The 27,677-nt window shown below is 66.7% G+C and overlaps 2 protein-coding genes across 4 annotated transcripts; one reads left to right on the top strand and one right to left on the bottom strand.

The window, feature by feature from the left end:
- Positions 1–2,362: 2,362 nt before the first annotated feature.
- Positions 2,363–16,153, top strand: CAPG (capping actin protein, gelsolin like). Its single transcript, XM_074981775.1, has 10 exons — positions 2,363–2,453; positions 3,687–3,720; positions 3,834–4,006; positions 4,317–4,471; positions 6,075–6,242; positions 7,699–7,848; positions 7,929–8,021; positions 8,165–8,297; positions 9,502–9,590; positions 15,818–16,153. The coding sequence occupies exons 2-10, from the start codon at positions 3,698–3,700 to the stop codon at positions 15,881–15,883; spliced, it is 1,050 nt and encodes a 349-aa protein (XP_074837876.1). The 5' UTR covers positions 2,363–2,453; positions 3,687–3,697; the 3' UTR covers positions 15,884–16,153.
- Positions 16,154–16,795: 642 nt separating this feature from the next.
- LOC142004253 (matrix metalloproteinase-17-like) lies at positions 16,796–27,416 on the bottom strand. Of its 3 annotated transcripts, none has more exons than XM_074981774.1 (11): positions 27,317–27,416; positions 25,711–26,051; positions 25,103–25,235; positions 24,393–24,558; positions 22,050–22,333; positions 21,569–21,745; positions 21,127–21,217; positions 19,890–19,975; positions 19,171–19,323; positions 18,759–19,016; positions 16,796–17,454 (listed from the first exon to the last, which is right to left on the bottom strand). In XM_074981774.1, exons 2-11 carry the CDS (start codon positions 25,864–25,866, stop codon positions 17,279–17,281), a joined length of 1,680 nt encoding a protein of 559 aa, XP_074837875.1. In that variant the 5' UTR covers positions 25,867–26,051; positions 27,317–27,416; the 3' UTR covers positions 16,796–17,278. The 3 variants fall into 3 exon arrangements, with proteins under 3 accessions (XP_074837875.1, XP_074837873.1, XP_074837874.1); XM_074981772.1 differs by having other exon boundaries at positions 17,314–18,614; XM_074981773.1 differs by having other exon boundaries at positions 17,314–18,614; positions 19,890–19,972.
- Between the last annotated feature and the right edge of the window lie 261 nt (positions 27,417–27,677).

Here is a 27,677-nt window from a genome sequence, read left to right as displayed (position 1 = left end):
CCAAACCCGACCCCATGAGGAAGCTGCCTAGCAAATTCTGTGGCTGTAGCTCTTCCGGTTTAAGGAGCATCGTCTCACAGAGGTAGCCAGATTTGGAGGTCCGGAGATGTGGGTGTGTCCCACGTAAGCTCAGCCCCTGATAAATAATACTGTTAGTCGAAAAGGTGCTCCAGGACTGCTTTTTGGTGGGGGGGGCATTAAGAGGAGTTGTTGAACAAACGTAGCACTGACAGATGGACAGGCAGACTCTAAAATATATATGTATAGATCTCGGTGCTGTACAGAGGCTCAGCAGAGATGCTGTGATGGGGCCGGGTGGCCTTAAACTCCACGAAACTGTCCTGTTCTCTGCAGCTGGGGCTGACATTCATTTCTCTCCCTGGCACTCGCTCTTTGGTGCAGCCACAAGCCGCTTTGAGACCGGCACATACTGCCACAAGGTAGTTTTACTAAGAATTACTGAGTTTCTTTAGCGGCAAAGACGACCCTGTTGGTCTGTGTCTGTACAGCTCCTGGCACAACGGGCCCCTGGTCTGGGGCCGGGGGAGCCAAGGGGCCAGCGTACTGAAAACAGGAGATAACAATAATGGATTTGGGTTTGTGGAAGGAATGCCGAATTGTTGGGGGACCTCATAGGCAGGGTAAAAACTGGCAAACTGATAGATCTCAGCATGGGGAACTGTCACCACAGAGGGTGTTTCTAGGCGGCTTCTCAGGGGCCTGTTCTTGGCCCAGTGCCTTTCCATGTCTATCAAAGCCCTGCAAGGAATCAGCCAGTCCCTGTTGGTGGAGTTTGCAGAGGACCTGGCCCGGTGGGCAGACAAATCAGGAACCTGTATCCCACATGGGGCTCCACTTGGATTACTCCCACGAGCTGGGTTCCAGCACCTGTCTCTCAGCGTAAAGAACAGAATGGTGCCCGAGTCTGGGCCTCTCTGATTAGACCTTGAGGAGGCTCTGCTTTGTGCAGGGCCTTTATCTTCGGGGCCTGCTTCGCTCAGGAGCTCTGAGCGGGAGGACAGCCCCGATCACTCAGCTGATAGCTTATCTGGAGCTGTTCACCTCCCCCACCAGCCCTGCCTCAGGGCTCAGCTGAGCATCATTTGCATCCCTTGGGGGTGGGGGCTGTGTGTGCCCCTCCTGCGAGTGGACGTTCAGCCGCTCCCTCTTTGGGTTTCAGTTCCAAGTCCTGGCACTGGCACCACCACAGGCATTTAAACCCTGTCTCCCTCCACCCTCCTCGTCTCCCTCCTTTGGCTTCTCTGCTATGAAAACTGTCCCGCCAGACCTTGGGCCTGCACCCAAGGCCACAGACTTAGTCATTCACCTCCTTCCTCTTGTGGCTTGTTTTCCTGCACTTTGCAAGTGTGCCCAGCACACTGGGTGTGCCAGCAGAGATGGGGTGGTGACAGGGGGCTGCAGGGCATGGATAGAGCTGGGAGGGGAGCTCAGGATGGGAATGGCAGGGTGTACTAGCCCAGTGGAGGGCCTGAGTAGGCATATTACACACACGCTCACGCTCACACTCACTCGCACTTGTTAACCAGGCCCCCATCACATGAAACAAACAGCACTGGGAGCTGTACTTTGCCTTCCTTAACAGCCTTGTCTCCAAAACGAAAAAGCAAAGTAGCACTTTAACAAAATCAAGTGCAACTTTGCTTTTTTGTGTTGAGAGAATAAGGCCCCACACAACTCTCTCTGCCGCTATTCAGCCTTGTCTCCAGTGTCACGTTGCTGCAAAGGCAGCGATCACATCATAGCACGGCAGTGGTCTTGCTAAAGTGTTTCTCAGGCTGGGTTTCTTCAGAGAGGTCACAGGGCAGGCGGGGCCATTACCCCAGCCCCCCACCCCCCAACGCATCAGTGGTCCCCATAAGCCAAGCGCTTGGGCAGCCACTCAGGACAGATTCAGCTATCGCTCAGCTACTTAGCACAGCACCCATAGCCAGCTGCCTGTGTTTCTATTGGTGGTGCACCTTAGCACAAAGCTCAGTGCACAAAAGAAAATTTATTCCACCCATGGATGGAAAAAGTGAGCGCGCCTCTGCCCACAGCCCAGGGCGGACGCAACTACCAGCTCTGTGGCGCCTGCTGTGGCATGGGACCCCCCCTGTGCAGCTGCTCTGCTTGCCACCCCCTTGTTTGGCAGCATCCCCAAACTCATCCCACGCCGCCCCGATGCGAAACCCAGCTTTGCAGCCGAGCGTTTGAAAAATGTGGTTTTCAGAGGGTGAACCCCTGAGCCAGGCATGTCATGCTGTGGCTTGCTGGGTCTGCCCAGCCCCGCCTGGGTCGCTCTCCCCTGCAGCTGCAGCTGCAGCTGCAGCCAGGCGCTGGGAGGAACAGGGTGTGGGCGAGGGCTGGCCCCTCCCAGGAAATATGACTTTAAACTCCTGCAGCTAAAGGTTTTGTGCAGCCGAGGCTGAGGACGGACAAACGGACGGCCCCGGGTGAGTAACTCTGCTCCTCTGCCGCCCTTCCTGTGTGACGCAGGCCTGGCTAGCCCAGGGACGCGTCCAGCTGTAAGTGGGGGCAGGCTGGGCCTAGGGCTGGGGGCCCAGGCAGCGGATCAAGGCTGGCTTAGCTGGGCAGTGATACTATGTGTGTTTTCCAGCTTCCTCCTTCAGAGCCAGCTGCCTTTAGCCGGGTCCCTGGCCAGATCCCTCGCTGGGTCTGCCCCTGTCCTGTCACTGCAGGGAGCTCAGCGCCTGACCCCCAGGCCAGGCAGGATTGGAGTGAGCAGTTTGCCCTCACTGGGAGGAAGTAGGGTGGCCAGTTTTGGTTGGCCATATGGCTGGTGGTTTCATGCCCGGCTCGGATGCTGGCTGGGCAGGAGGTGGGACCCTGGCTGGAGGGAGGTGCCCAGGGCCGGGGGCAGGATCTGTGTCCATAGGGGGCACTGCCAGGCGGGGAGCTCGGCTGCACAGTTGGGTGCACAGTGCCTGGGGCTCGGCCGCACCCATTGCCGAGCATCACACCGCAGGCTAAGATGCGCCACCCATTCAGCGGAGCTGGGAGTCTGCAGAGCCTGTGGCTGCTGCGCCCTTCGGGGGGTGGCTGTGGGCCCCGGGGCTGTGCCCTGCAGCTGCCGCGTTTGGGGCAATCGCCGGTGGGCGGGCAGGGCGCAGCGGGGCCATGAGGGAGGCAGGGCGCTTGGGTGTGGGGGTGGGGGCCTGGGTTCGGGGCTGGCAGCTGGCCACCCTTGGCAGGCAAAGCTGGGCAGCGCCCCGACGCCAAGGGCAGCTGGGGCTGGCAGGGAGGTGCGTGGTCCCCAGCCGGACTCACACATGACTGACCACAGGGACAGTGATGTAACCAGGCTTGCGAGTGCAGGCCGTTACGCACCCCCCAGCAGCACACACCCCCCGGCCCTGGCCCTGCCCCTGGGGACGGACGTGGCTCCCCTCTGGGCTAGCGCCCACCCCAGGGGGGCAGGGGTCCCGCACCCACACGCCCAGCCCCACCTCCTCCCTCCTCTGCCGCCCGGGCTGACTCAGCAGCCGCCGAACCAGTTCTGTTACCTTCTGCCTGGGCAGGCCGGGAGGGGTGGCTGGCCCCCCTGGCCCAGCCATGCCACGCCATGGGGCAGGGCCCTCGCTCGCCGGCATGGTGGGCATCTCCGGGCCAGGGACCCAGGCGGTGCTGCCCGGCCGTAATGCTAACCAGCCCCTCTCTCCCCGCAGGGACCTGCGCCATGTATACTGCAATCCCCAAAAGGTACGGACCTGCCCCAATTCTTTGGGCCCCCAGGGCACAGCTTCACCCCTGGAGCTACCCCCATTGCCAGCCCTAGCCCCCCGGCTTGACCCCAGCCCTTCTCGCTCTGGCAGCGGCTCCCCGTTCGGGCCCTCGGTGACCCAGCCCGGCCTGCACATCTGGCGGGTGGAGAAGATGAAGCCGGTGCCGGTGCCGGCGGAGTCCAGGGGCATCTTCTACTCGGGAGACTCCTACCTGGTGCTGCACAATGGGCCGGACGAGCAGGCCAACCTGCACATCTGGATCGGTGAGGGCGGGCTCCCCGGCCCGGCACTCGGACCCCCGGCCTGGTGGGGGGCACTGGGGGGCTGCCAGCCTGCTGCGGAGGGGAGCTTGCACCCCTCCTGGGCTGGGGCAAGGCTGCTCTGATGGCACCGGTGAGCTGGGGACCCCAGCCCTGCCCCAGCGTGTCGCAGAGCAGCTCCTCCAGGATGCTGCCCTCCGCGGTCCCTGCCAAGCTGGCGTGCAGCACCCCAGGCCCCCCCCCCGAGCTCCCCCAGGGCCCCGGCTGCTGGGGAGACTGCTCAGCCCTGCCTCTTCCTCCCCACGACGCCCAGGCCAGAGCTCCTCGCGGGACGAGCAGGGGGCCTGCGCCGTGCTCTCCACCCACCTCAACACCCTGCTGGGCGAGCGCCCCGTCCAGCGCCGCGAAGTGCAGGGCAACGAGTCCGACGCCTTCATGGAGTACTTCCCCCGTGGCATCAAGTACCAGGTACTGCCCTCGCGCTCCCCCGCCGCTGCCCCCCGCGTCCCCAGCTGTCCCCTGCCCCCCAGCTGCCCCATCACCCCCCAGCCGCCCCCCCATGTCCCCAGCCGCCCCCCCAATGTCCCCAGCCGTCCCATCACCCTCCCAGCCACCCCCCCCATGTCCCCAGCTGTCCCCTGCCCCCCAGCCGCCCCACCCGCATTCCCCCCGCGTCCCCAGCTGTCCCCTGCCCCCCAGCCGCCCCATCACCCCCCAGCCGCCCCCCCATGTCCCCAGCCGCCCCTGCATTCCCCCAGCCACCCCCCCAATGTCCCCAGCCGTCCCATCACCCTCCCAGCCACCCCCCCATGTCCCCAGCTGTCCCCTGCCCCCCAGCCGCCCCACCCGCATTCCCCCCGCGTCCCCAGCTGTCCCCTGCCCCCCAGCCGCCCCCCATGTCCCCAGCTATCCCCTGCCCCCCATCACCCTCCCAGCCACCCCCCCGTGTCCCCAGCCGCCCCATCACCCCCCCAGCCACCCCCCCAATGTCCCCAGCCGTCCCACCACCCTCCCAGCCACCCCCCACATGTCCCCAGCCGCCCCTGCATTCCCCCAGCCACCCCCCCAATGTCCCCAGCCGTCCCATCACCCTCCCAGCCACCCCCCCCATGTCCCCAGCTGTCCCCTGCCCCCCAGCCGCCCCACCCGCATTCCCCCCGCGTCCCCAGCTGTCCCCTGCCCCCCAGCCGCCCCCCATGTCCCCAGCTATCCCCTGCCCCCCATCACCCTCCCAGCCGCCCCCCCATGTGTCCCCAGCCGCCCCTGCATTCCCCCAGCCACCCCCCCAATGTCCCCAGCCGTCCCATCACCCTCCCAGCCGCCCCCCCATGTGTCCCCAGCCGCCCCTGCATTCCCCCAGCCACCCCCCCAATGTCCCCAGCTATCCCCTGCCCCCTGCCCCCCCATCACCCCTCCAGCCGCCCCCCATGTCCCCAGCTGTCCCCTGGCCCCCATCACCCCCCCAGCCACCCCCCCATGTCCCCAGCTGTCCCCTGGCCCCCATCACCCCCCCAGCCGCCCCCCATGTGTCCCCAACCGCCCCTGCATTCCCCCAGCCACCCCCCAATGTCCCCAGCCGTCCCATCACCCTCCCAGCCACCCCCCACATGTCCCCAGCCGCCCCTGCATTCCCCCAGCCACCCCCCCAATGTCCCCAGCTATCCCCTGCCCCCCATCACCCCCCCAGCCGCCCCTGCATTCCCCCAGCCACCACCCCTTGCATCCCCAGCTGCCCCCCACGTATCCCCAGCCATCCCCTGCCCCCAGCTGCCCCTGCATTACCAGCCGCTCCCTCACATCCCTAGCGACCCACACATTCCTCAGCCACCCCCTCACCCCCAGCTGCCCCCCTGCATGCCCAGCCGCCCATCCCCTACGTCCCCAACCCCCCAGCTCAGCCCCCCGCCTGCCTCAGCCGCTCCCTCTCAGGCCATCACCCCAGACCTGCCCCATTTCCTCCACAAACACACAGACTCCGCCCCACCTCCCCTCCTCACCCCCCAGCCCTGCCCTCCTTCCCCCAGCTCCCGTGCTCCTGGGCGGGGGGGTGCTTAGGGTCTCTGCCCCACAGGAGGGTGGTGTGGAGTCAGCCTTCAACCGCGCCCAGCCCAGCCGGGGTGCTGGGCCCGTCCGCAAACTCTACCAAGTAAAGGGCAAGAAGAATATCCGGGCCACCGAGCGGGAGCTGAGCTGGGCCAGCTTCAACACCGGGGACTGCTTCATCCTGGACCTGGGCGAGGTGAGGGGGTGCGGGGCAGGCGGGGGCTCACCTGGGTGCAGCGACGGACTGTGGGGCTGGGTGATCAGCCAGGGTAGGAAGCAGGTGCATTAGCCAGGGGGGTGCGGGCGACCTGGCTTGTGTTGGGGGCACATGGAGCAGTCCGGCAGGCGACAGGTTGAGCACCGCGAGGCAGGGAAGGGCCGGCGAGTGGGGGCAGTGTGGGCACTGCCAGGCAAAGGGCAGGGAGGGCTGGTGGGGTGCCAGGGACGGCCAGTGGGTGGCAGCGGTGTGGGCACTGCCAGGAGGGTGCCAGGGAGGGCCGGTGGCTGGCAGCGGTGTGGGCTGTGCCAGGCGAGAGGCAGGGTACCAGGGAGGGCCGGCAGGTGGCGATGGTGTGGGCGCTGCTAGGCGGGTGCCAGGGAGGGCCGGCGGGTGGCGATGGTGTGGGCGCTGCTAGGCGGGTGCCAGGGAGGGCCGGCGGGTGGCGATGGTGTGGACGCTGCTAGGCGAGTGCCAGGGAGGGCCGGCGGGTGGCGATGGTGTGGGCGCTGCTAGGCGGGTGCCAGGGAGGGCCGGCAGGTGGCGATGGTGTGGGCGCTGCTAGGTGGGTGCCAGGGAGGGCCGGCAGGTGGCGATGGTGTGGGCGCTGCTAGGTGGGTGCCAGGGAGGGCCGGCAGGTGGCGATGGTGTGGACGCTGCTAGGCGGGTGCCAGGGAGGGCCGGCAGGTGGCGATGGTGTGGGCGCTGCTAGGTGGGTGCCAGGGAGGGCCAGCGGGTGGCGATGGTGTGGGCGCTGCTAGGCGAGTGCCAGGGAGGGCCGGCGGGGAGGCAGGGAGGGCCAGTGGCTGGCAGCGGTGTGGGCCGTGCCAGGGGAGAGGCAGGGTGCCAGGGAGGCCCGGTGGGTGGGGGCAGTGGGGGCTGCGCCAGGCAAGAGGCAGGGTGCCAGGGAGGCCCGGTGGGTGGGGACAGTGGGCGCTGTGCCAGGCGAGAGGCAGGGTGCCAGGGAGGCCCGGTGGGTGGGGGCAGTGGGGGCCGCGCAAGGCGAGAGGCAGGGTGCCAGGGAGGCCCGGTGGGTGGGGGCAGTGGGGGCCGCGCCAGGTGAGAGGCAGGGTGCCAGGGAGGCCCGGTGGGTGGGGGCAGTGGGCGCTGTGCCAGGCGAGAGGCAGGGTGCCAGGGAGGCCCGGTGGGTGGGGGCAGTGGGGGCCGCGCAAGGCGAGAGGCAGGGTGCCAGGGAGGCCCGGTGGGTGGGGGCAGTGGGGGCCGCGCCAGGTGAGAGGCAGGGTGCCAGGGAGGCCCGGTGGGTGGGGGCAGTGGGCGCTGTGCCAGGCGAGAGGCAGGGTGCCAGGGAGGCCCGGTGGGTGGGGGCAGTGGGCGCTGTGCCAGGCGAGAGGCAGGGTGCCAGGGAGGGCCATCGGTCACAGGCATCGGCAGCCCAGGGGCCAGCGGACAGGGAGTTCCACCTCTGCCCTCTCAGACCATCTTCACGTGGTGCGGTGAGACATCCAACGTCCTGGAGCGCAACAAGGCCCGGGACCTGGCCCTGGCCATCCGGGACAGCGAGCGGCAGGGCAAGACCCGCGTGGAGATTGTGGCCGACGGGGAGGAGCCGCCCGAGATGATCCAGGTCCGGCGGGCAGGCGGGCGGGCAGGGCTGGGATGCGCCCGGGGCGGGGCGCAGGTTCTGATGGAGGCATCTCCCCCTAGGTGCTGGGTGCCAAGCCCGCCCTGCAGCAGGGCAGCCCTGAGGAGGACGTCACGGCCGATCAGCAGAACGCAGGGGCAGCCGCTCTCTATAAGGCAAGTCCCCCCTGCAATCGCCAGGGCTGCTGCCGCCCACGGGCTGGGGCTGGGGCCGGGGCCAGGAGCCGGGGGGAACTGGGTTACCCGCTCCTGACTCGGCGGCGCAGGGGCAGGTGCTGAAGGGACCCATCTCCCCCCAGGTGTCGGATGCAAGCGGGAAGATGAACCTGACCCAGGTGGCCGGGCGCAGCCCCTTCAGCCAGGGCCTGCTGTGCACCGAGGACTGCTTTGTCCTGGACAACGGCCAGTGTGGCAAGATCTACGTCTGGAAAGGTGCGACCTGGTGCGGCCGTGGGGCGGAGAGGGGCAGCCCCATGGCTTTAGTGCGCTGTGGCAGTGGGTGCCGGCCGGGGGCAGAGCGTGGCACTGCGACACCAGCTCCCCCAGCTGGGCTGTGCGCAAGGAGCCAGGTGCCTGAACCCTGGGGGAGTCGGTCTCGGGCAGGTTCCAGCACTGGTGGGACAGGTTGGGCGGGGGGGTTCCCGTCCTGGCGGTAGCTCCCCCGGCACATGTCTGTACTCACCAACAGCTCGGCCACGGCCCGGAGCCGGCAGTGCAGCCCTCGGCCAGCTGCCCTGGCCACCCAGCTCAGCCCTCGGCCGTCTGCCCCGGGCGCCCGGCTCAGCCCACACCCCCTGCCACCAGCCCTGGCTCCCAAAGGCCACCTGGGGGCTGCCCCCAGTGCCGCCTCGCCCAGGGTCTGAACTCTCAGATGCCCGAACACACGGCCGAGGCAGAGCCAGGTGCATCTCCTCCGGCCGCTAGCCCCGCTCCCGAGGGGACTTAGGCACCTAGCTCACTGCCGTAAGTGGGATTTAGGCGCTGACCTACCACGCAGGAGGTGCACCTCGTTGCTCTGGAAAACGGCAGCTGGTTTTGCCATTCGGGGCTGGCCCCGGGGGTGGGCGCCGGCTCCATGCCGCAGAGATCACCCCTCAGCACGGCGGCCGGACGCTGGCCAGGCCCCTGGCACCCCTCGTGGGCACGCCAAGCCCCGGGCCCGGCTGCACTCGCTGTGGGTCGGCGGCTGAAAACTCCACCCTGCCCCAGGCTGGCTGGGCAAAGCTATTCCTCTGCGTGCGCTCACGGCTGCCCTGCCCCGGGCGCTCGCGTCCTCCACCCCGGGGCCTGCCCAGGGCAGCCGGCAGCGCCTTCTCCATCCCAAGGGACAGCCCCTTGCTGGAGCTCTGGGGCTCGGTGGGCAGAAGCCCCACTTCCGACCCCTTCCCAGGCCCGGGGGGCACCTGGCTAGCCCACTCCCACCACAGCGCAGACTGCACATCCAGCGTGCCACTCCAGGGCACTCGCTGGTCTCCGGGCGCCCAGCTCTGCTCCACGGCCGGTGGGGCCGACTCCCTGCTGGCCAGAGCTCGCGTCCCGTTGCTCTCAGCCCCGGCCCCACAGACGTGTCCCTGCCAGCCGGGGCTCCCCTCAGGGCCGGCACCAGGCCCTTCCCTGACTTCCCTCCTCCCGCCAGGTCGCAAAGCCAACCTGCAGGAGCGGGAGGCGGCCCTCAGAGTGGCTGAGGATTTCATCTCCCGGATGAAGTACTGCCCCAAGACCCAGGTGAGCGGGTGCAGGGCGCGGGCACGTCAGGGCGCAGGATGGGTCAGGGCAGGGTTCAGGTTGCCGGCACAAGGTGGCACTGGGCACAGGGCGCAGGCCATCTCCTGGCAGCGTGGGGCAGTGCAGGGAAATTGCCTGTGTGATGGAGTGGGGGGGGTGCATGTGTGAGTCAGGCTGGATGTCCGAGGCAAACAGCAGCTCCCAGTGGCTAAGGATGACCCTGGGGCTACAACTGGCAGATAACACCTCTGCCTGAACAAAGAGCAGGGAGGAGCTGAGCTGGGTTTTTGAATCGGGGGGGCAGTTAGAGGCGAGGAGAAGGGAGAGCTGGAAGGCAGCCAGCCTGAGGAGGGGGAAGCTACACCCCAGAGGGGCACCCCTCGGGGTCTTCCCCCCAGGACAGGTTGGAAGGACTGTCTCTGGCTGCTATGCTGTTGCTTCTGTGAGAAACTGGACATCTGTTGCCTAATAAAACTGCTGTTGTACCTGCTGAGTGAGAGTCACTCCTGCCAGCGGACGGGGTGCAGTGCAGGGGGACCCCTGAACCCCATCACACTGGTGTCAGAAGTGGGATGCACTGCACCCACGGATGAGCTCCCAGCAGTGGCTGACTGAGCACCAGAGAAGGAAGGAGTCTCACAAGAGCCAGAGGGGGAACAGAGCCATTCCTGCAGCTGCTGCTGGTGAGTGGATACCCCGGGAAATAGCGGGGAGATGGATTATACCCGACTCCTGAAGGCAGAGCTAGCAGGGCTGTGCAGAGAGAGGGGCCTGACCGTGGGGAAGGCGACCAAGGCCCAGCTGATTGCACAGCTGGAAGAGAATGACCGATCCGGGGGGGCAGAGCCTGTCCCGGCAGAAAGTGGCCGGTCAGCCTCGGGAAGCATTTCGGATTCTCCGACAGGAGCAGGGGCTCGACGCCGTCCGACAGACGCGGTGCCCACCAGGTCGCGCTCAGCTAGCGGTGGTCCATCGCGGGCAGAGTCCCCCGCCGCAGAGCTGAGACGGCTGGAACTCGAGGTGAAATTAAAGGAACTGGAGCACCAGGAACGGGAAAGAGAGCGTGAGCGCCAGGAATGAGAAAGAGAGCGTGAGCTTGAGCGCCAGGAACGAGAAAGAGAGCGTGAGCACGAGTGCCAGCTACAAGAGAGACAGCGGGAGGAGAGAGAGCGAGAGCGGGAGCATGAGCGAACCATGGCAGAGGCGAGACGCCAAGAGGCCCCAGCTGCGGTAAGCGGGGAGAGGGCCAGACGGCTCGGGGTGGCCAGTCACTTGGAGACGCGTGTGCTGGCCCAGTGTCAGGACACAGGGGACATGGACGAGTTCCTTACCGCCTTCGAGCGAGCCTGTGAGTTGCATGAGGTTCCCCCAGATGAGTGGCTCCGGCACCTCACGCCCTTGCTAGGCCGGAAGGGCGCAGCGGTGCTCAGCCAGCTGGTGGGGCTGCAGCCTGGGGACTATGAACGGTTCAAACAGGCCCTGCTGCATAAGTTCGGGCTGACTCCGGAGATGTACAAGAAGAAGTTCCAGGAGGCGCAGAAGAGGCCAGAGGAAACCCACGTAGATACAACCGCCCGCCTGAAGCAATACTACCAGAAGTGGGCATTCGGAATGGGAGTCCAGTCCGTAGAGGACCTGATCGAGCTGGCGGTTGTGGAGCGATTCTACGAGATGTGCGCACCTGACCTGAGGGTGTGGCTCGTGGACCGGAAGCCAGGGGACTCACATGATGCAGGGAAACTGGCAGATGACTTCACAAACAGCCGGGCCAGGTTTGAAAGTGAGCCCCACAAGGAGAGGGAGTCTCGGAGAGAGAGGGAGTCCCGGAGGGAGAGGGAGTCCTGGAGAAACCGAGAATCTCAGAGAGACCGGTCCCTAACTGTACGACAGAGGGGACCACCTCTTGGGCAAGCCCAGGAAAGAGGGGCCAGCCACCCACCCCCCAGAGAGCCAAACAGAGCCCGGACAGAGCAGCCGGCCCGAGGGACACAACCAGACCCAGGCTGTTACCGCTGTGGGCGAAAGGGGCATAGAGCAGCCCAGTGCCCCAGGCTCCCAGACAGGTTGAGCAGGCCGGGGGGTCATGGAGTCAACTGGGTGGGGTCCCAGAAGTCAGAGGGGCTGGCGGCCAAGGCGGGTGGTGCTGACAAGGGGCACTCAGATTGGGCCGAATCCGCCCCACAGACCAGCTCCTCAGGGGGACCAAATGCTCAGAGGCCAGTTTACAGAGTGGGGGCAGCGCTACCTCTGTGGAGCAAGTGTCTCAAACACCTCGAGGTAGATGGGAAAAAGGTCACGGGGTTCTGGGACACAGGCGCTGACGTGACGCTGGCCCGACCCGGGGTGGTGGCACCGGGCTGCATGATACCCGATTCCCACCTGACGATAACAGGAATTGATGGGACCCCTTTCAAGGTGCCCATGGCCAGGGTGCACCTGAAATGGGGGAAGAAGGAAGGCCCCAAGGAAGTGGGCGTGCACAGCCATTTGCCGGCAGATGTACTGATGGGGGCTGACCTGGAGAACTGGCAAGGTGAACGCCCTCGTGCCCTGGTCCTGACCCGTAGCCAAAGAAAACGAGGGGTGCGCTCCCCAGATTCAGGGGTACAGGCCCAGCCAAAGCCACAGGGGCCAACCCTGAGAGAAAGGGGGCTCCCAAAAACCAGATCTCACAGGCTAGGGATGCTGGAGCCAGGCAGGGATGGGGAAGTAGCCTCCGCTCCTGCCCGAGCGGAAGAATTCCAGGCAGAGCAGCAGAGAGACCCCTCCTTGCAGAAGCTGAGGGAACTGGCCAGTCTCAGCCCAGCTCCGCAGCTGGGGGAGGGCTGCAGGGAGAGATTCCTGTGGGAAAAGGGATTCCTGTACCGGGAATGGGCTCCCAGACGCAAAGCGGAGCCATGGAAGGTCCAGAGGCAACTGGTGGTTCCCCAAAAGTACCGGCGCAGGCTGCTGTACCTAGCTCATGATGTCCCGCTCGCAGGACACCAGGGGATCCACCGCACCAGGAGAAGGTTGTTACAGAACTTTTTCTGGCCAGGGATCTTTGCAGCTGTCCGTCTGTATTGCCTGTCCTGCGATCCCTGCCAGAGGGTGGGGAAGAGCCGGGACAAGGGGAAAGCTGCCCTGCGGCCACTGCCCATCATAGAGGAGCCTTTCCAGAAAGTGGCTATAGACATAGCGGGCCCCTTCAGCAAGGCAACGCGTTCGGGGAAGAAATATATTTTGGTAGTGGTAGATTTTGCCACGCGATACCCAGAAGCAGTGGCCTTAACCTCTATCGACGCTAACACCGTGGCGGATGCACTGCTGTCCATTTTCAGCAGAGTGGGGTTCCCCAAGGAGGTCCTCACAGATCAGGGGTCCAACTTCATGTCGGCCCTACTGCAAAGCTTGTGGGACAAGTGTGGGGTCCGGCACACCTGGGCCACAGCCTACCACCCGCAGACCAATGGGCTGGTGGAGAGGTTCAATGGGACTCTGAAGCAGATGCTGAGAACCTTCATGAATCAATACCCCCATGACTGGGACAAGTACTTACCCCACCTGCTGTTTGCATACAGGGAGGTGCCCCAGGAATCCACGGGGTTCTCCCCGTTTGAGCTGCTGTATGGAAGGAGGGTACGGGGACCCTTGGACTTGCTCAGAGAAGAGTGGGAGGGGACGGCCTCCCCTGAAGGGGAGTCAGTGGTACAGTATGTACTGACCTTCCGGGAAAAACTCACCGAGCTCATGGGCCTGGCCAGGGAGAACCTCTCCATGGCCCAAAGGAAGCAAAAGGTCTGGTATGACCGTAACGCCAGGGCCCGAGCCTATGCCACCGGGGATCAAGTGATGGTCCTTATACCTGTGCGGCGGAACAAGCTGCAAGCGGCCTGGGATGGGCCCTTCAAGGTCGTCAAACAGCTAAATGACGTGAATTATGTGGTGGAACTGTCGAACCGGGCCCACCGCCACCGGGTCTATCATGTGAACATGATGAAACCTTACTGGGACAGGCAGAACTTGGTGCTGGCCGTGTGCAGACACTGGGAGGGGCAGGGGGAAGATCCCTTGGTGGATTTACTCACAAGGACTGGAGCCGGCTCCTTGCTGGAGTCTATTCCCCTCTCAGACCAGCTGACCCCTGCCCAGCAGACGGAGATCAAGGAGGTGCTGCATTCGCATCAACAGCTGTTCTCGGACAGACCCGGACGCACTGACCTGGCTGTCCACCGAATAGAGACAGGCACCCACGCCCCTATCAAGTGTGTGCCATTCAGAGCCACAGGGAGGACGGCTCAGGACATAGAGCGGGAGGTTGAAGACATGCTGGCTCTGGGGGTGATCCAACCCTCGTCCAGCCCCTGGGCCTCTCCCGTGGTGTTAGTCCCTAAAAAAGATGGGTCTGTTCGGTTTTGTGTGGACTATCGCAAGCTTAACGCCATCACTGTCTCGGACGCCTACCCCATGCCCAGGCCTGATGACCTTTTAGACAAGCTGGGGGGAGCCCGTTACCTCACCACCATAGACCTCACCAAGGGGTACTGGCAAGTGCCATTAGACCAAGATGCCCGGCTGAAGTCGGCTTTCATCACTCCTGTGGGGCTCTACGAGTTCTTGGTCCTGCCCTTCGGCCTCAAGGGGGCACCCGCTACCTTCCAGCGTCTGGTGGACCAGCTACTGAAGGGAATGGAGAGCTTTGCCCTGGCTTACATGGACGACATTTGCATCTTCAGCCAGACGTGGGAGGACCATGTGTCCCAGGTCAAGCAGGTGCTGGACCGACTCCAGAAGGCTGGTCTGACTATCAAGGCAGGGAAGTGCAAGGTGGGAATGGCTGAGGTGACCTACCTGGGCCACAAGGTGGGCAGCGGCTGCTTAAAGCCAGAGCCAGCTAAAGTGGAGGCTGTCAGAGATTGGCCAACACCCCAGACTAAGAAGCAGGTCCAGGCCTTCATTGGGATGGCGGGGTACTACCGGAGGTTTGTGCCCCACTTTAGCTCCATCGCAGCCCCCCTCACGGAGCTGTGTAAAAAGGGAAAGCCTGACAAGGTGGTCTGGACCAAGCAGTGCCAAGAGGCCCTCTGCGCGCTGAAGGAGGCTCTGGTCAGGGCCCCAGTGCTGGCAAATCCAGACTTCAACAAGCCCTTCCTGGTGTTCACCGATGCCTCGGACGTGGGGCTGGGGGCGGTGCTAATGCAGGTGACTGACAAAGGGGAGAAACACCCCATTGTGTACCTGAGTAAGAAGCTGCTGCCCCGGGAGCAGAGCTACGCGGCCATAGAGAAGGAATGTCTGGCCATGGTGTGGGCGCTGGGGAAGCTGCAGCCGTACCTGTTTGGACGGCGTTTCACCGTGTACACCGATCACTCACCCCTGACCTGGCTGCATCACATGAAAGGGGCCAACGCCAAGCTCCTGCGGTGGAGTCTGCTCCTGCAGGACTACGACATGGAGGTGGTCCACGTCAAGGGGAACAACAACACCATAGCCGATGCCCTGTCACGCAGGGAGGGCCCCGAACTTCCCCAGGTCACTGGCTAAGTGACCCCGCTCAGTGCGGTCTGGAAGGGGGGAGAGATGTGATGGAGTGGGGGGGGTGCATGTGTGAGTCAGGCTGGATGTCCGAGGCAAACAGCAGCTCCCAGTGGCTAAGGATGACCCTGGGGCTACAACTGGCAGATAACACCTCTGCCTAAACAAAGAGCAGGGAGGAGCTGAGCTGGGGTTTTTGAATCGGGGGGGCAGTTAGAGGCGAGGAGAAGGGAGAGCTGGAAGGCAGCCAGCCTGAGGAGGGGAAAGCTACACCCCAGAGGGGCACCCCTCGGGGTCTTCCCCCAGGACAGGTTGGAAGGACTGTCTCTGGCTGCTATGCTGTTGCTTCTGTGAGAAACTGGACATCTGTTGCCTAATAAACCTGCTGTTGTACCTGCTGAGTGAGAGTCACTCCTGCCAGCGGACGGGGTGCAGTGCAGGGGGACCCCTGAACCCCATCACAGCCTGCCAGGCAGGCAGAGCCCTCAGGGGAAACAGGCCAGTTCCTGTTGAGCCCTCCAGGACCCAGCAGGGCATCTCTGGGTCCCTTCCAGGCTCTCTGCCTTGGCCCAGCCGCCCCGACGGGAAGCACAGGGCCCTTCACCCCAGGCCGATCTCTCCTGCCATGCAGGGGGTGTCCCTGGGACCCACCCTGCCCCCCCATGCTAGAAGCCTGGGCCCCGCCTCACCTGCCTCTCTCCTGTGGGCCGCAGGTGGAGATCCTGCCCGAGGGACGCGAGACTCCCCTCTTCAAGCAGTTCTTCGCCAGCTGGAAGTGACCAGGACGCTGCCTGGGCTCCGGCTCGGCTCTCTGCTCAGCCGCCACCCAGCCCCTCATTAAAGGACCAGCTGCCTCCGCTTGCTCCTCCCCGTGCGGGCGGCCCCGGCACGTTCTGGGCGTGGGGCCACCTTCCCCTCTGTAACACGACGGGTTCCGACGCCAATATTCTTCCTTCCAACTCGATGGTTTCTTCACCAGCCGTTATTTTCATTGCTTCGGCCCGGCCCCATGCCCCTGTTTGTAGCATCCTCGCTGAAGGAGATTTGTCTTTCCCAGCACCTCTCTTCCCGGGCTTTTCTTTCCAGCCCACCCCGCTGCCGCGAATCCATTGCAACTGCACTTCCACCAAACTCTCTGAAAACCCAGAACTCAGCTGTAGGACAGCGTGGGTGAGCTTGGGATCAGGACCCAACCCAGTTCTGTGGATCCAAGCACAACTACGCCTCAGTGATAGGACAGGGTTTCCGGGCACAGCTATGGAAAGCAGTCTCGGGTAGCTTTGCTTAAATCCAGCCAACTCACTGCCCCAGGCTGGGATTTCCTTCTCGCTAAGTATCAGAGAGGGAGCTGTGTTAGTCTGTATCTTCGAGAACAACAAATCCTGTGGTACCTTATAGACTAACAGCTATTTTGGAGCATAAGCATAACTTCTTCTCACTAAGGCAAATCAAACCAGCCACAAAAGTACCTCTGCCAGCCCCACTGGCCAGCCAGAAGCCACATAAGCAAACTCACAGACTTCCAGCTACTTCAAAATGCCCCGTCCAACAGCCCCCTACTCAGCTGAGAAGTTCTTACAACCTATTTCACCAGCTCCACACAGATTCTTCCAGGCCCCAAAAGGGTCCAACCACAGCCCCATGTCAATATACACCTGGATCTTACCCAAATCACCATGCTGGGCCGATCCTTCAGATCTAAACTCTAAAGGTTTATTAACAAAGAAAGAAAGATCGAGGGAGGGAGAAATGGCTGAAGTGGTTCCTTACATACATCAGTTACAAGGACTGAGACAGAGCAGTGATGTTATCTGCTGATTCTTGAAAGTCTTAGCAAGCGTCCTCTTGGGGGACGGACCCCCAGTCCAGACAGGCGTAAGCCACAAGGGAGGAAAAGAACCTGCCAGGACTCCTCTTATAGTTTTTCCATTGAGGGAAAAAGTCCTCTCTCCTTCCCATCAGGCGCTGGCGAGTCAGGGTGACCTGACCCAGGTGGACGGCTGTGGCACTCTGCCGTCAGACGCATGCCGGGTGAGAGTCCCAAGTTCCCAAGCTGTGCTGGGCATTTGGGAAAGTGTTCCCAGGCTGGGGGGGAGATCTCACCTCCTGTTGTGACACCGAGCCCGACATCGTGAACTTCCCCAACACAGCCAGACGCCAGGCATCACCAGCTTTCAGCGGAGTCCTCCACCGAGCACAGGAATCGGGGCCCCGGTGTACGCTGCTGACGGAAATCTCTTCCACGTTCCGTTTAAAAGCCCGGGCACGTCACGCCCACTGCCGCAGCTCCGCCGGCGCCCAGCAGCAGTGGCCGCTTCCTGTCTCAGGGAGTGCGGGCGCCAATCCAGGCCTGACGTGGGGAGGACGGGGTCTGTGGCCTCTCCCAGCTGGGCCGGGGCTGAGCGGGGCTTATCTGCCCTGAGAGGGGAGGCCATGGCTCCCACAGTGCTGGGGCCAGGCTGCTTCCACTGTGAGCCTCACCTCCCTGCCCCCAGCCCACTGCGCAGCTCCCTAGGGCTGTTCACCTCGGCCCCCCCAGCGGGCTGGGGGTCCCCTGGGGCAGGGTGGGGACAGCAGCTCTTTGGAGCGCCGGGGTCCTTCAGACACAGGGGGGCCGTTTGCACAGCAGTGAGGCCAGGCTGGGCACCTCAGGGTGGCTCCAAGGGACGGAAGAGGGTCCGTCCGCCGGCTGCCCGGTGTGCACAGAGGGGGCAGAGCTGGGGGGAGCAAGCAGGGCGAGGGGCAGGCCGAGGCCGTGGGCACCGGGTGTATGAACTCCGTTTCCCGCTCTGCGAGCGAAGCTGCAGCTCGCCTCTGCTCCCGCCTCGGGCCAGCGCTGGGGGAGCCAGGGAGATGGGGCCTCAGAGCTGGCGTCAGTCAGCGGCCCACGGGGAGCCTCTCCTTCAGTCCCGCGTCCCTGGGCCCAGCTGACAGCCCCTGGCAGAGGCCTGGCCTCTGAGTGCCGCCACTGGTGCTGATCCTGCTCAGAGCGAGTGGAGGTGGCCTGTGCCCCCGCCCCAGCTCTGTCCCCATGGGCAGCCAGCGAGCGCAGGGGGGGCTGGGGAGTCCAGCCCCGGGGACCCGACCCTGGCACTGCCTGCCCTGGCAACACACTGGCTCCTGGGCACCCTGCTGCAGCTTCCCTCCAGGGGATGGCAGAGCCTGGCCTGGCACCTCTGTGGTTAGCATGGAGCGTGGGGGCCACCACCCCCCCCCCGGCCACCTAGCCCAGCCCTCGCAGCAGCAGCAGCACCGCCAGCATCCAGCCACCCGCGGCACGGGGGGCAGAACTGGGACACAGGCAGTGTTCCACCTCCGGTGGGGGGCCCCGGCCGGCCGGATGCAGCTTGGCTCCTGCCGGGGCACTGGGCAGGGCGCTGGGGGGCAGGTGGAGCTCCCCCTTGCAGCCCAGCCAGTCCCTGGCAATGGAGCGAGGGTAGCCGGGCTCCAGCTTCCGGCTGGGCCAGTCCAGCTTCCAGTACCGCCTGCCCTGGAAGGCGTACACCTCTCCTGCAGGGAGACAGGCGTCACGAGTGCGTCAGGGCTCTGCCAGCGGGGCCCTTAGCGTGCACTCACTGGCGGGTGCAGAGAGCAGGGAGTCTCCTGGCCCAGGGGCGCTGCGTGGCCATGAGGCCAGGGTGAGGGGCGACTCACCATCACTTCCACTCAGCATGTCGTCCGGGAGGGCGGGGAGCTGCCCCCAGAGCAGGGGGCGGGTGGGGGACCCCTTGTCCATGCGCCCGGCTGCCTCGTCGTAGCGCCACTGCAGGCCGCCCTTGAAGAAGTAGGTTTTCCCGTCGTGGGGCGAGGAGAAGGCGGCGTCCACTCCCCCGGGGGGCAGGCCGAAGTCCGTGATGGGGCGTGGGTACCCCTCCTCTGCCCCATTGTCCTTGAACACCCAGTAGAGGGGCCCTGGGGGAGGCAGGGAGAAGTGAGTGGGAGCCTGGCGCCGAGGGGAGCAGCCGGGGAACCCCCCCACCCAAGGGTGGCGGCAGAGGGCAGCTAAACCTGGAATGGCAGCACAAGGGCGTACGTCACCCCCGGCCGGCCCGGCCCCAGCGCTCACCGCTGAAGAAGAGGATGCGATGGTCCGTGTGCCTCTCGTACACAGCGTCCACGCGGGGCAGGCTGTGGGGCAGGCCGCGCCAGAAGGCTGCGCTCAGGGCGGGGCGCCGGGAGGCCAGGTGCCGGCCGTGGCTCAGGCGCCAGAAGTACGGACCTAGAGCCGGGGGCGGCAGAGGGTTAGCACACCGTGCCCAGGCTGGTGGAAGCAGCGCCACAGCTGGGCCAGTGGCGGAGAGTCCCTCTGTCCCTGGCCGACCCAGAGCCCCCCCGAGCTGGGGCAGGAGGAAGAGCCGAGGGCTCCCACAGCTGGGAGCCGGGGCAGGGTTATGGCTCAGGGCTGCCGGGCTCCTCGGGCAGGGAGGTGGCAGCTGGGGCAGGTCTCGTGGGGCACAAACCACCTGTGGCTGGCCCTAGGCGCCGAGTGGGTCCCCATCCCAGCCCCGGTCCCCACGGGGCCAACTCCTGCTGCCAGCGCGGGGCGAGGGGGCTGGGCAAGGGAGGTGGGGGCACAAGAGAAGCCCCAGCCTGTCTCCCCCCATGCACCCACATCTCACCGCAGATAAGACGGCCCTCCCGGCCTCGCAGCCTGCCCCCTGCCGGAGATCGTCCTCCCAGCTTTCAATGGGGTGAACAGGCAGCTGGTCCCCCCAGCCCCAGGCCCCCCCCACAGCCCAGCCCAGCCCAGCAGCCCTTGCCCTGACCTGCCCGGCGCAGACAGACCTTGGAAGAAGAAGGTTTCCCCTCGGATGCGGGCGACGGCGTCCGGGTTGGAAGAGCAGCGATCCGGGAACCCCTTCTCCGACCTGCTGCAGCAGTGGGGACCACGTCACTGCAGGGGGCCGGCTCCCCTCTGCCCTCCCACGGGGCCTGGCGGGGCCCTCTGCCCGCAGGCCTGGCAGAGAGGCTGGGGCTGAGGCTCTGGCTGCATGGGGCAGCCCCACACATGCTGAACTGCTCTGGAGCCCCACTGCCACACAACAGCCTGGCTGCAAGCCCCACGGGGACCCCGGCTTGTCAGACAGGGTGTGGGGGATGAGAATTTTATCCCCTGGTTCGGTTGCATGCGTGTTACCTACCGTCCTGCAGTGACACCGGGTGGTGCCTCAGTTTCCCCAGGCACAGCACCGGCGCAGGGCGGGGAGGGGCGTTCGGGTGTGAGGACGTCTCACACATAGGCAATGGGGCTCCAGGCTCTTGGTAACCCAGGCAGCCAGGTGACCCCTTTCTTCCCCAGGACACAGGCCAAATGCGGAAGGAGGGGCCTGGCGGGTTGAATTGGAACTGGGCTGGGAGTGGGGCAGTCTGGGCTGGCTGGAGAGGGGGGCAGGGGCCCAGGGCCTGGCTTGGGGACCCCTCTGGGCCCCTCTCCCCAAGGCAGATGGTGCTGGCCACTTCTGGCCCCTGTGCTAAGTCTGTTCTGCGCCGTGTCCCTGTGGCCTGAGACCCTCCTGTTCCCCGGCCGGGTGAGAGCCACGGCTGCCTGCAGCTGGGGCGGGGCCGGGGACCCCCACTTGGTGATGGCATGAAAAGGTTCCCCCCCGGGGCTGCGCTGAGCTCCCCACCTTCCAATCCCACAGCTCCCGCGCTCGGCGAGCGGACGCTGCCGCTGTCTCCGCTCTACGCCAGCGGGGGTGTCACATACCTACATCCCCGTCCCAGTCCCCCACGGCGCGAGCCCGGCTGGAGACCCCCTTGGGGCCCTTCTCCAGAGCCCTCGGAGACGGGCCACGCCCCAGGCTCTCCTGCAGCAGGTGCTGTTCAGCAGTTCCGGTCCCCCCCTCCTCTTGCCCATTCACCGGCTCCAGCTTGCTCCAGGGTGGGCCTAGAGCCGGGGTGCCCAGGTAGGGCGCAGCACAGACTGGGCTTGGACCCCGGGGACCCCAGCCAGGCCCACGCCGGCGCGAGGTGAGAGCCGCTCTCCGGGGTGCATAGGGGCGGGAGGGTCCGTCCTGCTCACCTCAAGGCAGGCAAGTCGTGGGGCTGGGATGGCGGGTCCGGGAGCCGCATGGCCACCTCCGAGTTCTCCGTGGCAGGCAGGACGTGGCTCCCTGGGTGCAGGCGACAGCACAGGGCCATCAGCTTCCAGCCCCTGCGCGTGCGGCTGGCCAGGCAGAGGCCCCACCACGACGCACACCGGGGACGGTCCCAGCTCCGCTCCTCCTCCTGGGAGACGACCCTGCCCCGCTGCCGGCTGGCTGAGCACTGGCCCGCTCAGCGCATGGGGCACAGGCCCCCAGTGCAGCCACCCCACCAGCCGAGCCCTTTTAAGGGGCTGGTTTGCAATAGCTGGGCACAGCCGGCAGGGTCTGGCTTGCAGAGCGCCCTGGAGACAGGCTGGCCTCCGTGCCTCCCAGAGGGGCTCCCACCAGTCCCTCCCGCCCTGCCAGGCCGGGCCGTACCGTAGAGCTCCTGGATGTCCGCGCGGTCGTCGGCCTGCAGCTGGTACTGCAGCGGGTCCCCCACCGGGCCCTGGTAGTACGGGCGCATGATGGAGCGCGCGGAGGGCGAGTGCGCCAGGCCCAGGCTGTGGCCAAACTCGTGCACCGCCACAGCAAAGAGATCCGTCCCCGAGTCACCTGCAAGGGGCCCAGGGAGGGCGAGTCTGGCATGACGAGGGGCCGGGGCGGCAGCCTCTGGTCCGATGGGTACCCCCATGCCAGGAGAAGGGGCGGCAGGTGTGGGTGGCAGCCCCTGCTAGGATGGGGCAAGGGGGGGCAGGGGAGCAGCCCCTGCCTGGAAGGGGGGCGGGGGGCAACCCTTGCCTGGATGAGGCAAGGGGAGTGGGGGAGCAGCCCCTGCCTGGATGGGGCAAGGGGGGTGGTGGGGGGCAGCCCCTGCCTGGCCAGGCCCTTGCTTGTCCCCCCCCGCGCCGGGGCGCACCGGGCGAGCGGAATGTCCAGTCCTCGTCGCTGTCGAAGTGCACGTGGCCGGCACGCTGGGGGTCGCTGGGGAAGAAGGCGTGGGCCACCCCGCCCCCCGGCCCATCGAAGGGGTGGCCGTCCCGGTGCGCCAGGCGCAGGAACTCCACCGCCACGTCGGCGCCGGGGCCGCCCACCTCGTGGAAGGTGAGCGGGGCGGCCGCGGCCCACACCTGCAGCGCGTAGTGAATCAGGGCGCGGACGGTGTCGCGGCTCAGGCGCAGCTCCCGTGGGTACGTCTTCACCCTGCCAGCCGAGTGGGCACGTGGGCGCCAGGCCAGGCCTCCGCCGGGAGAGAGTCCGAACCGGGGACTGAACCCCTCGGTCCCGGGCCTCGGCCCAAGTCCAGCTCCCCCACAGCCCTGCTGGTGCCCCTCACTGCCACCCACAGCCCCTGCCAGCCCAGCCCTGCAACCCCCAGCCCTGCCGGTGCCCCTCACTGCCACCCACAGCCCCTGCCAGCCTGGCCCTGCCACCCCCAGCCCTGCCAGTGCCCCTCACTGCCACCCACAGCCCCTGCCAGCGCGGCCCTGCCACCCCCAGCCCTGCCGGTGCCCCTCACTGCCACCCACAGCCCCTGCCAGCCTGGCCCTGGGACCCCCAGCCCTGCCGGTGCCCCTCACTCCCACCCACAGCCCCTGCCAGCCCGGCCCTGCAACCCCCAGCCCTGCCGGTGCCCCTCAGTCCGACCCACAGCCCCTGCCAGCCCGGCCCTGCAACTCCCAGCCCTGCCGGTGCCCCTCACTGCCACCCACAGCCCCTGCCAGCCTGGCCCTGCAACCCCCAACCCTGCCGGTGCCCCTCACTGCCACCCACAGCCCCTGCCAGCCTGGCCCTGCAACCCCCAGCCCTGCCGGTGCCCCTCACTCCAACCCACAGCCCCTGCCAGCCTGGCCCTGGGCCCCCCAGCCCTGCCGGTGCCCCTCACTCCAACACACAGCCCCTGCCAGCCTGGCCCTAGTCTTCCATCCCACTGACTGCTGTGGCTGCAACTTATAGCTGACCTGCAGCCCCTGCTCTCCCTGCCCTGGGGCTCCTCACACAGAGCCCTGGTAATGCCCCTCAAGCCAGACCCACCACCTCCTGCTAGCCCAGCCCTGGGCTGCCTGTAACGAGGTGAGGGGTGCAAAGGGTTTATCCCTCTGGTTCGGCTGCCTGTGTTTCCGACTGTCCTGCAGTAACCCCGGGTGGTGCCTCAGTTTCCCCAGGCACAGCACCGGCGCAGGGCGGGGAGGGAAGTTTGGGTGTGAGGACGTCTCACACGCAGACAATGGGGCTCCAGGCTCTTGGTAACCCAGGCAGCCAGGTGACCCCTTTCTTCCCCGGGACACAGGCCAAAGGCGGGAGGAGGGGCCTGGCGGGTCGAACTGGAACTGGGCTGGGAGTGGGGCAGTCTGGGCTGGCTGGAGAGGGGGGCAGGGGGCCAGGACCCAGCTCGGGGACCCCTCTGGGCCCCTCTCCCCAAAGCAGATGGTACTGATGGCTGCTGGTTTCTGCCCAGGCGCTGCACAAACAGACCTGAAAGCCGCGCTCGTCCCCGCCCCCCGCCGCGCCAGGCGCTGCACAAACAGACCTGAAAGCCGCGCTCGTCCCCGCCCCCCGCCGCGCCAGGCGCTGCACAAACAGACCTGAAAGCCGCGCCCGTCCCCGCCCCCCGCCGCGCCAGGCGCTGCACAAACAGACCTGAAAGCCGCGCCCGTCCCCGCCCCCCGCCGCGCCAGGCGCTGCACAAACAGACCTGAAAGCCGCGCCCGTCCCCGCCCCCCGCCGCGCCAGGCGCTGCACAAACAGACCTGAAAGCCGCGCCCGTCCCCGCCGCCCGCCGCGCCAGGCGCTGCACAAACAGACCTGAAAGCCGCGCCCGTCCCCGCCGCCCGCCGCGCCAGGCGCTGCACAAACAGACCTGAAAGCCGCGCCCGTCCCCGCCGCGCCAGGCGCTGCACAAACAGACCTGAAAGCCGCGCCCGTCCCCGCCGCCCGCCGCGCCAGGTGCTGCACAAACAGACCTGAAAGCCACGCCCGTCCCCGCCCCCCGCCGCGCCAGGCGCTGCACAAACAGAGCTGAAAGCCACCTGCAGCACCCAGGAGGCGACAGTCTTTGTACCTGGCGGGAGGATGTTCCTGCTCCTTTCAGGGCACGCTGGCATGTCCCAGCTGGCTCCTCCCCTTCCCCAGAGTCACACCTGCCCCCCCCACCTGAAATGCCCTGAGGCTCCAGCCATGCGCTTGGCACCCAGGTGCCCTGGTGGGTCCGCGTGGGCCTCCCGCCCCAGGCCAGCCGGGAGCAGGCGCCTGGGCTACCTACGTCCAGGAGATGCTCCGCTTGGCCCAAGGCAGGCCCGCGCGCCTCCTGCCCCAGCGTCTCCTCCTCTTCCGCCGCTGCCTCCCACTCCCCGGCTGGGGCGGCCGGTGGGGCAGCACGTCGGGCAGCGAGCAGCGCGGCGTCCGGAGCAGCGCCAGCGTGGCGTCATCTGGCCAACCGGGAGGGAAACGGGCGCGTCACCGGTACGCAGGCCTGCAGCGAGCTGTCGGGTCTCAGCTGGGGCGGAGCGCCCAGCCGGCAGACTGCCTCTGGGGAAAGCCCCGCTGCTCCCCCGGGACCGCAGCGCCCCCAAGGAGCACCTGCAGAGCAAAGGCAGGCGGGGAGCCCAGGGCTGGCGGGAAGGGGGTGCTGCCTGGCTGGCCCCTGAGCTGGGTCACGGGGAGTCCTGCCAAGCCAAGGGGCCGGCCAGGAATCCCATGCGGCGGCCACGGGCTGCTTGTGGGCCGGCAGGCAGTGTGGCAGGGCAGGAGTCCCTGCTGGGAGCTGCACCCAGGACCAGACAGAACTGGGGCCCCCCGGGAGGTTGCCAGGCAGAAGGGAGCTGGTGGCGGATGTGGGGGTGGGGGCAGAGACCGGCAGGTGGGGGGAGCATCCTGGGGCAACGGGGGCCCAGGCCAGGGCATGGTGTGGGGCAGGTGGACCTGGGGGTCTGTCTGGCTGGGGCACCGGCGATGGGGGGCAGCTCTGCGTACCTGGGATGCCGCTCTCGGGGATGCCCGCAAAGCGCTGCATGGCACGGATGGCGCTCGTCACGGCCTCCCAGGTCTGCAGCTGGCCGGCGCCAGGCTCGGCAGGCGGCAGGTAGCCGTACTGCGTCAGCCAGGCCTGGGCACACGGAGGGGAGAGAGATGCCAGCGCAGGTGTCCAGCTCGGCCGGCCTCTCGGAGCTGCTGGCACCAGCAGCGGGACCTTTCCCCCGGACAGTAACGTCGCCCCCGCCCCCCAAGACACAGGCTGGCCCGGCACCCAGGAAGTGAGCAACCCCTGCAGAGACCCAGGGCCCCTCCCCAGCCCCGGGTTCAAATGCTGACTCAGGACACCAGCGACACGAGCTTGTCACCAGTCGTCTTCACCCCCCAGGCTCTGCCTCGGGGACCCCAGAGCTGGGACAGGAGGATCTGGCTGTGGGCAGGAGTGAGGGGCACTGGCTGAGCTGTGAGGACAGGGCAGGAGGCGGGACCATGAGAGACCCTTGCTCTCTCCCCTGGCTGTGGGTAGCTGGGGCTGGGGAGGAGCCGAGGTCAGACACCACTAACCAGGGGCCGAGCGGAGCCCCGAGAGCCGCACGCGTGGGACTCACCACCACCTCCCCGCTCTCGTCCGCCGGGGTGGGCGCAGGCCGGGTGCCGACGGGCCACGGGAACATCCACAGCAGTGAGAGCAGCACCGCCAGCTGGGCCGAGACGGGCGGCTCCGGCGTCTCTCTCCTGAGCTCCAGGCGGTGCCGCTGCTCCATGGGGCGCGTGCGGGGCAGAGACCTGCTCCGGCCTGGCCCGCCCGCCCCTGGCCACAAGGGGGTCCCAGACGGTCCCAGCCCTCAGCAGCTTTACCTGCCCAGCCTGCAGCCGGGGGGCCGAGGCGTTCCTGCTGGCATGGGCGTCGGGATCCAGGGCCCGGCCATCCCCTCGGCTCCAGCAGTGCCTGGGTGAGGATATGGGGCAGGCCCACAGCTGGCTGCCTAGCTCCAGGAGTCCCCATGGCTGGGAGTGGCTGAGGCCTGCACCGCAGCCCCAGAGATGGGCTGAGTGGGCAGCACAGCCAGCCCCCGGAGCGCCGGGGTGGGGACCTGCCCATGGAAGCTGGGTGCTGGGACCCCAAGCTGTGCTAGGGCCCAGGCAGACGCTGCAATGCCAGCAGCTGGGCAGGGAGCTGGCAAGCAGGCCTGGGTGAGTTTGCTGGCCCTGGGCCACCCTAGAAATGCCAGGCACAAGACTCCAGCTGCCCCTCTGTGGCAGAGCCCGGGGGGCTCCAGAGGGGTCCCCCATGGCCCAGAGCACACAGGGAACCCCACTGCCAGCACCCCCAGTCTGGTGCTCACTTGTGCAGCAAGGGGGAATGTGAAACAGCTAGCACACCCCACTGACCCCAGCCTCCGCCCCCCCTGCGAGGCTACTCACCCAGCCAGGCTGGGAGACACCCCCCAGTCATCCTCCTTATCCTGGGACAGCCCCAAATCCTGCTTCAGCCTCCCGAGCCCTGTGCCCAGGGGCCCAGCTCCTGCCCCCAGGGGCCCAGCTCCTGCCCCAGGCTGCAGTAGGGACTGATGGCTGGGGCGGGGGCCCTGCACTCTGGGGCAGGGGGGTCCAGGAATGGAGCTGCTGGCTGGTCCCCCGCAACCTGCCAGGGCCCGCGGGAAGCAGAGGGTGACTCAGGGATGGGCACCCTGCCCTCCGAGTCTACCCTGACCCCAGTGCCACAGGGCTGGGCCGGGCACAGATGACTCAGGGCTCCAGGGGGTGCTCTGCCCTGGTCCCCCGGTGCAGTGGTGGGGTGGAGAGCTGCCAACCCAAACTGGAAAGGCAGGGGGTGAGGGGGGCCCAGCCCAACTCCCCAGACTCCAGGCCCACACCTCGCACCAGGCTGCTCCTCTTCGCTATAGGATGTTACAGAGGTTGGGGGGGCTCCTGAGTCTGGCAGCCCCCCCACTGGTGAGCATTAACCACCCCAATGCCCTCCACAGCTCCCGGGCTGCTCTCTCCTGTCGCGCCGTGGGGGTGGGGAATACGCTCCGGGGCCGGCCAGCGCCAGGCACCGAGGCGATAAACTCCGCGGGGAAAGGGCTGCGCGGCTCCGCCCCAGATGCAGCTGCATTTCAGGCACCAGAGGGGCCCGGCTGCCCGGCGGTGCCGCGGGCGGGGGAACATCAGAGGATCCCTATATCTGGACCCCCTCCCCCCCCGACTCACCTGGGCCCGAGGCTGCAGCCAGCCCCGCGGGCAGGATCCGCCCAGCCGGGCGCCCCGCTAGCGCCCCCGGAGCCTCCCCGAGCCCTGCGCTGCGCTCTGGCTCCTCTGCGCCCGGGCAGCGCTTCGGGGGAGGGCGGGGCGAGGCCGGCGGGGGTGGGGGGGCGGGACCGACTTAAAGAAACCCCGCCCCGAGTGTCTCCTGTTCCGGGCTGCTTCGCCTTGGGGCCGGCGGGGGCCACCTGCCCGGGGGGACTCCAGGAAAGCCGGAGTCAGGCGAGCTAGGCGGGACCCTTGTGCGGGTGTGTGCACGGGGGGAGGTGGGCGTGCACAGGAGTACATGTGTGAGCTGCGCGTGCATCTG

Source organism: Carettochelys insculpta, chromosome 31 (assembly GCF_033958435.1).
Source record: "Carettochelys insculpta isolate YL-2023 chromosome 31, ASM3395843v1, whole genome shotgun sequence".
Lineage (NCBI taxonomy): Eukaryota > Metazoa > Chordata > Testudines > Carettochelyidae > Carettochelys > Carettochelys insculpta.
Note: the sequence above shows the minus strand (reverse complement) of the source record. Positions and strands in the feature narration are given on the sequence as shown.

Coding starts and splice junctions, on each gene's coding strand:
- CAPG (XM_074981775.1), top strand. CDS start 3,698: ATGTATACTGCAATCCCCAAAAG. Junction 3,721..3,833: donor TATACTGCAATCCCCAAAAG/GTACGGACCTGC, acceptor TCGCTCTGGCAG/CGGCTCCCCGTTCGGGCCCT. Junction 4,007..4,316: donor CAACCTGCACATCTGGATCG/GTGAGGGCGGGC, acceptor CACGACGCCCAG/GCCAGAGCTCCTCGCGGGAC.
- LOC142004253 (XM_074981772.1), bottom strand. CDS start 25,866: ATGGAGCAGCGGCACCGCCTGGAGCTCAGGAGAGAGACGCCGGAGCCG. Junction 22,334..24,392: donor AAGCGGAGCATCTCCTGGAC/GTAGGTAGCCCA, acceptor CTCGGCTGGCAG/GGTGAAGACGTACCCACGGG. Junction 21,218..21,568: donor GGACATCCAGGAGCTCTACG/GTACGGCCCGGC, acceptor GCCTGCACCCAG/GGAGCCACGTCCTGCCTGCC.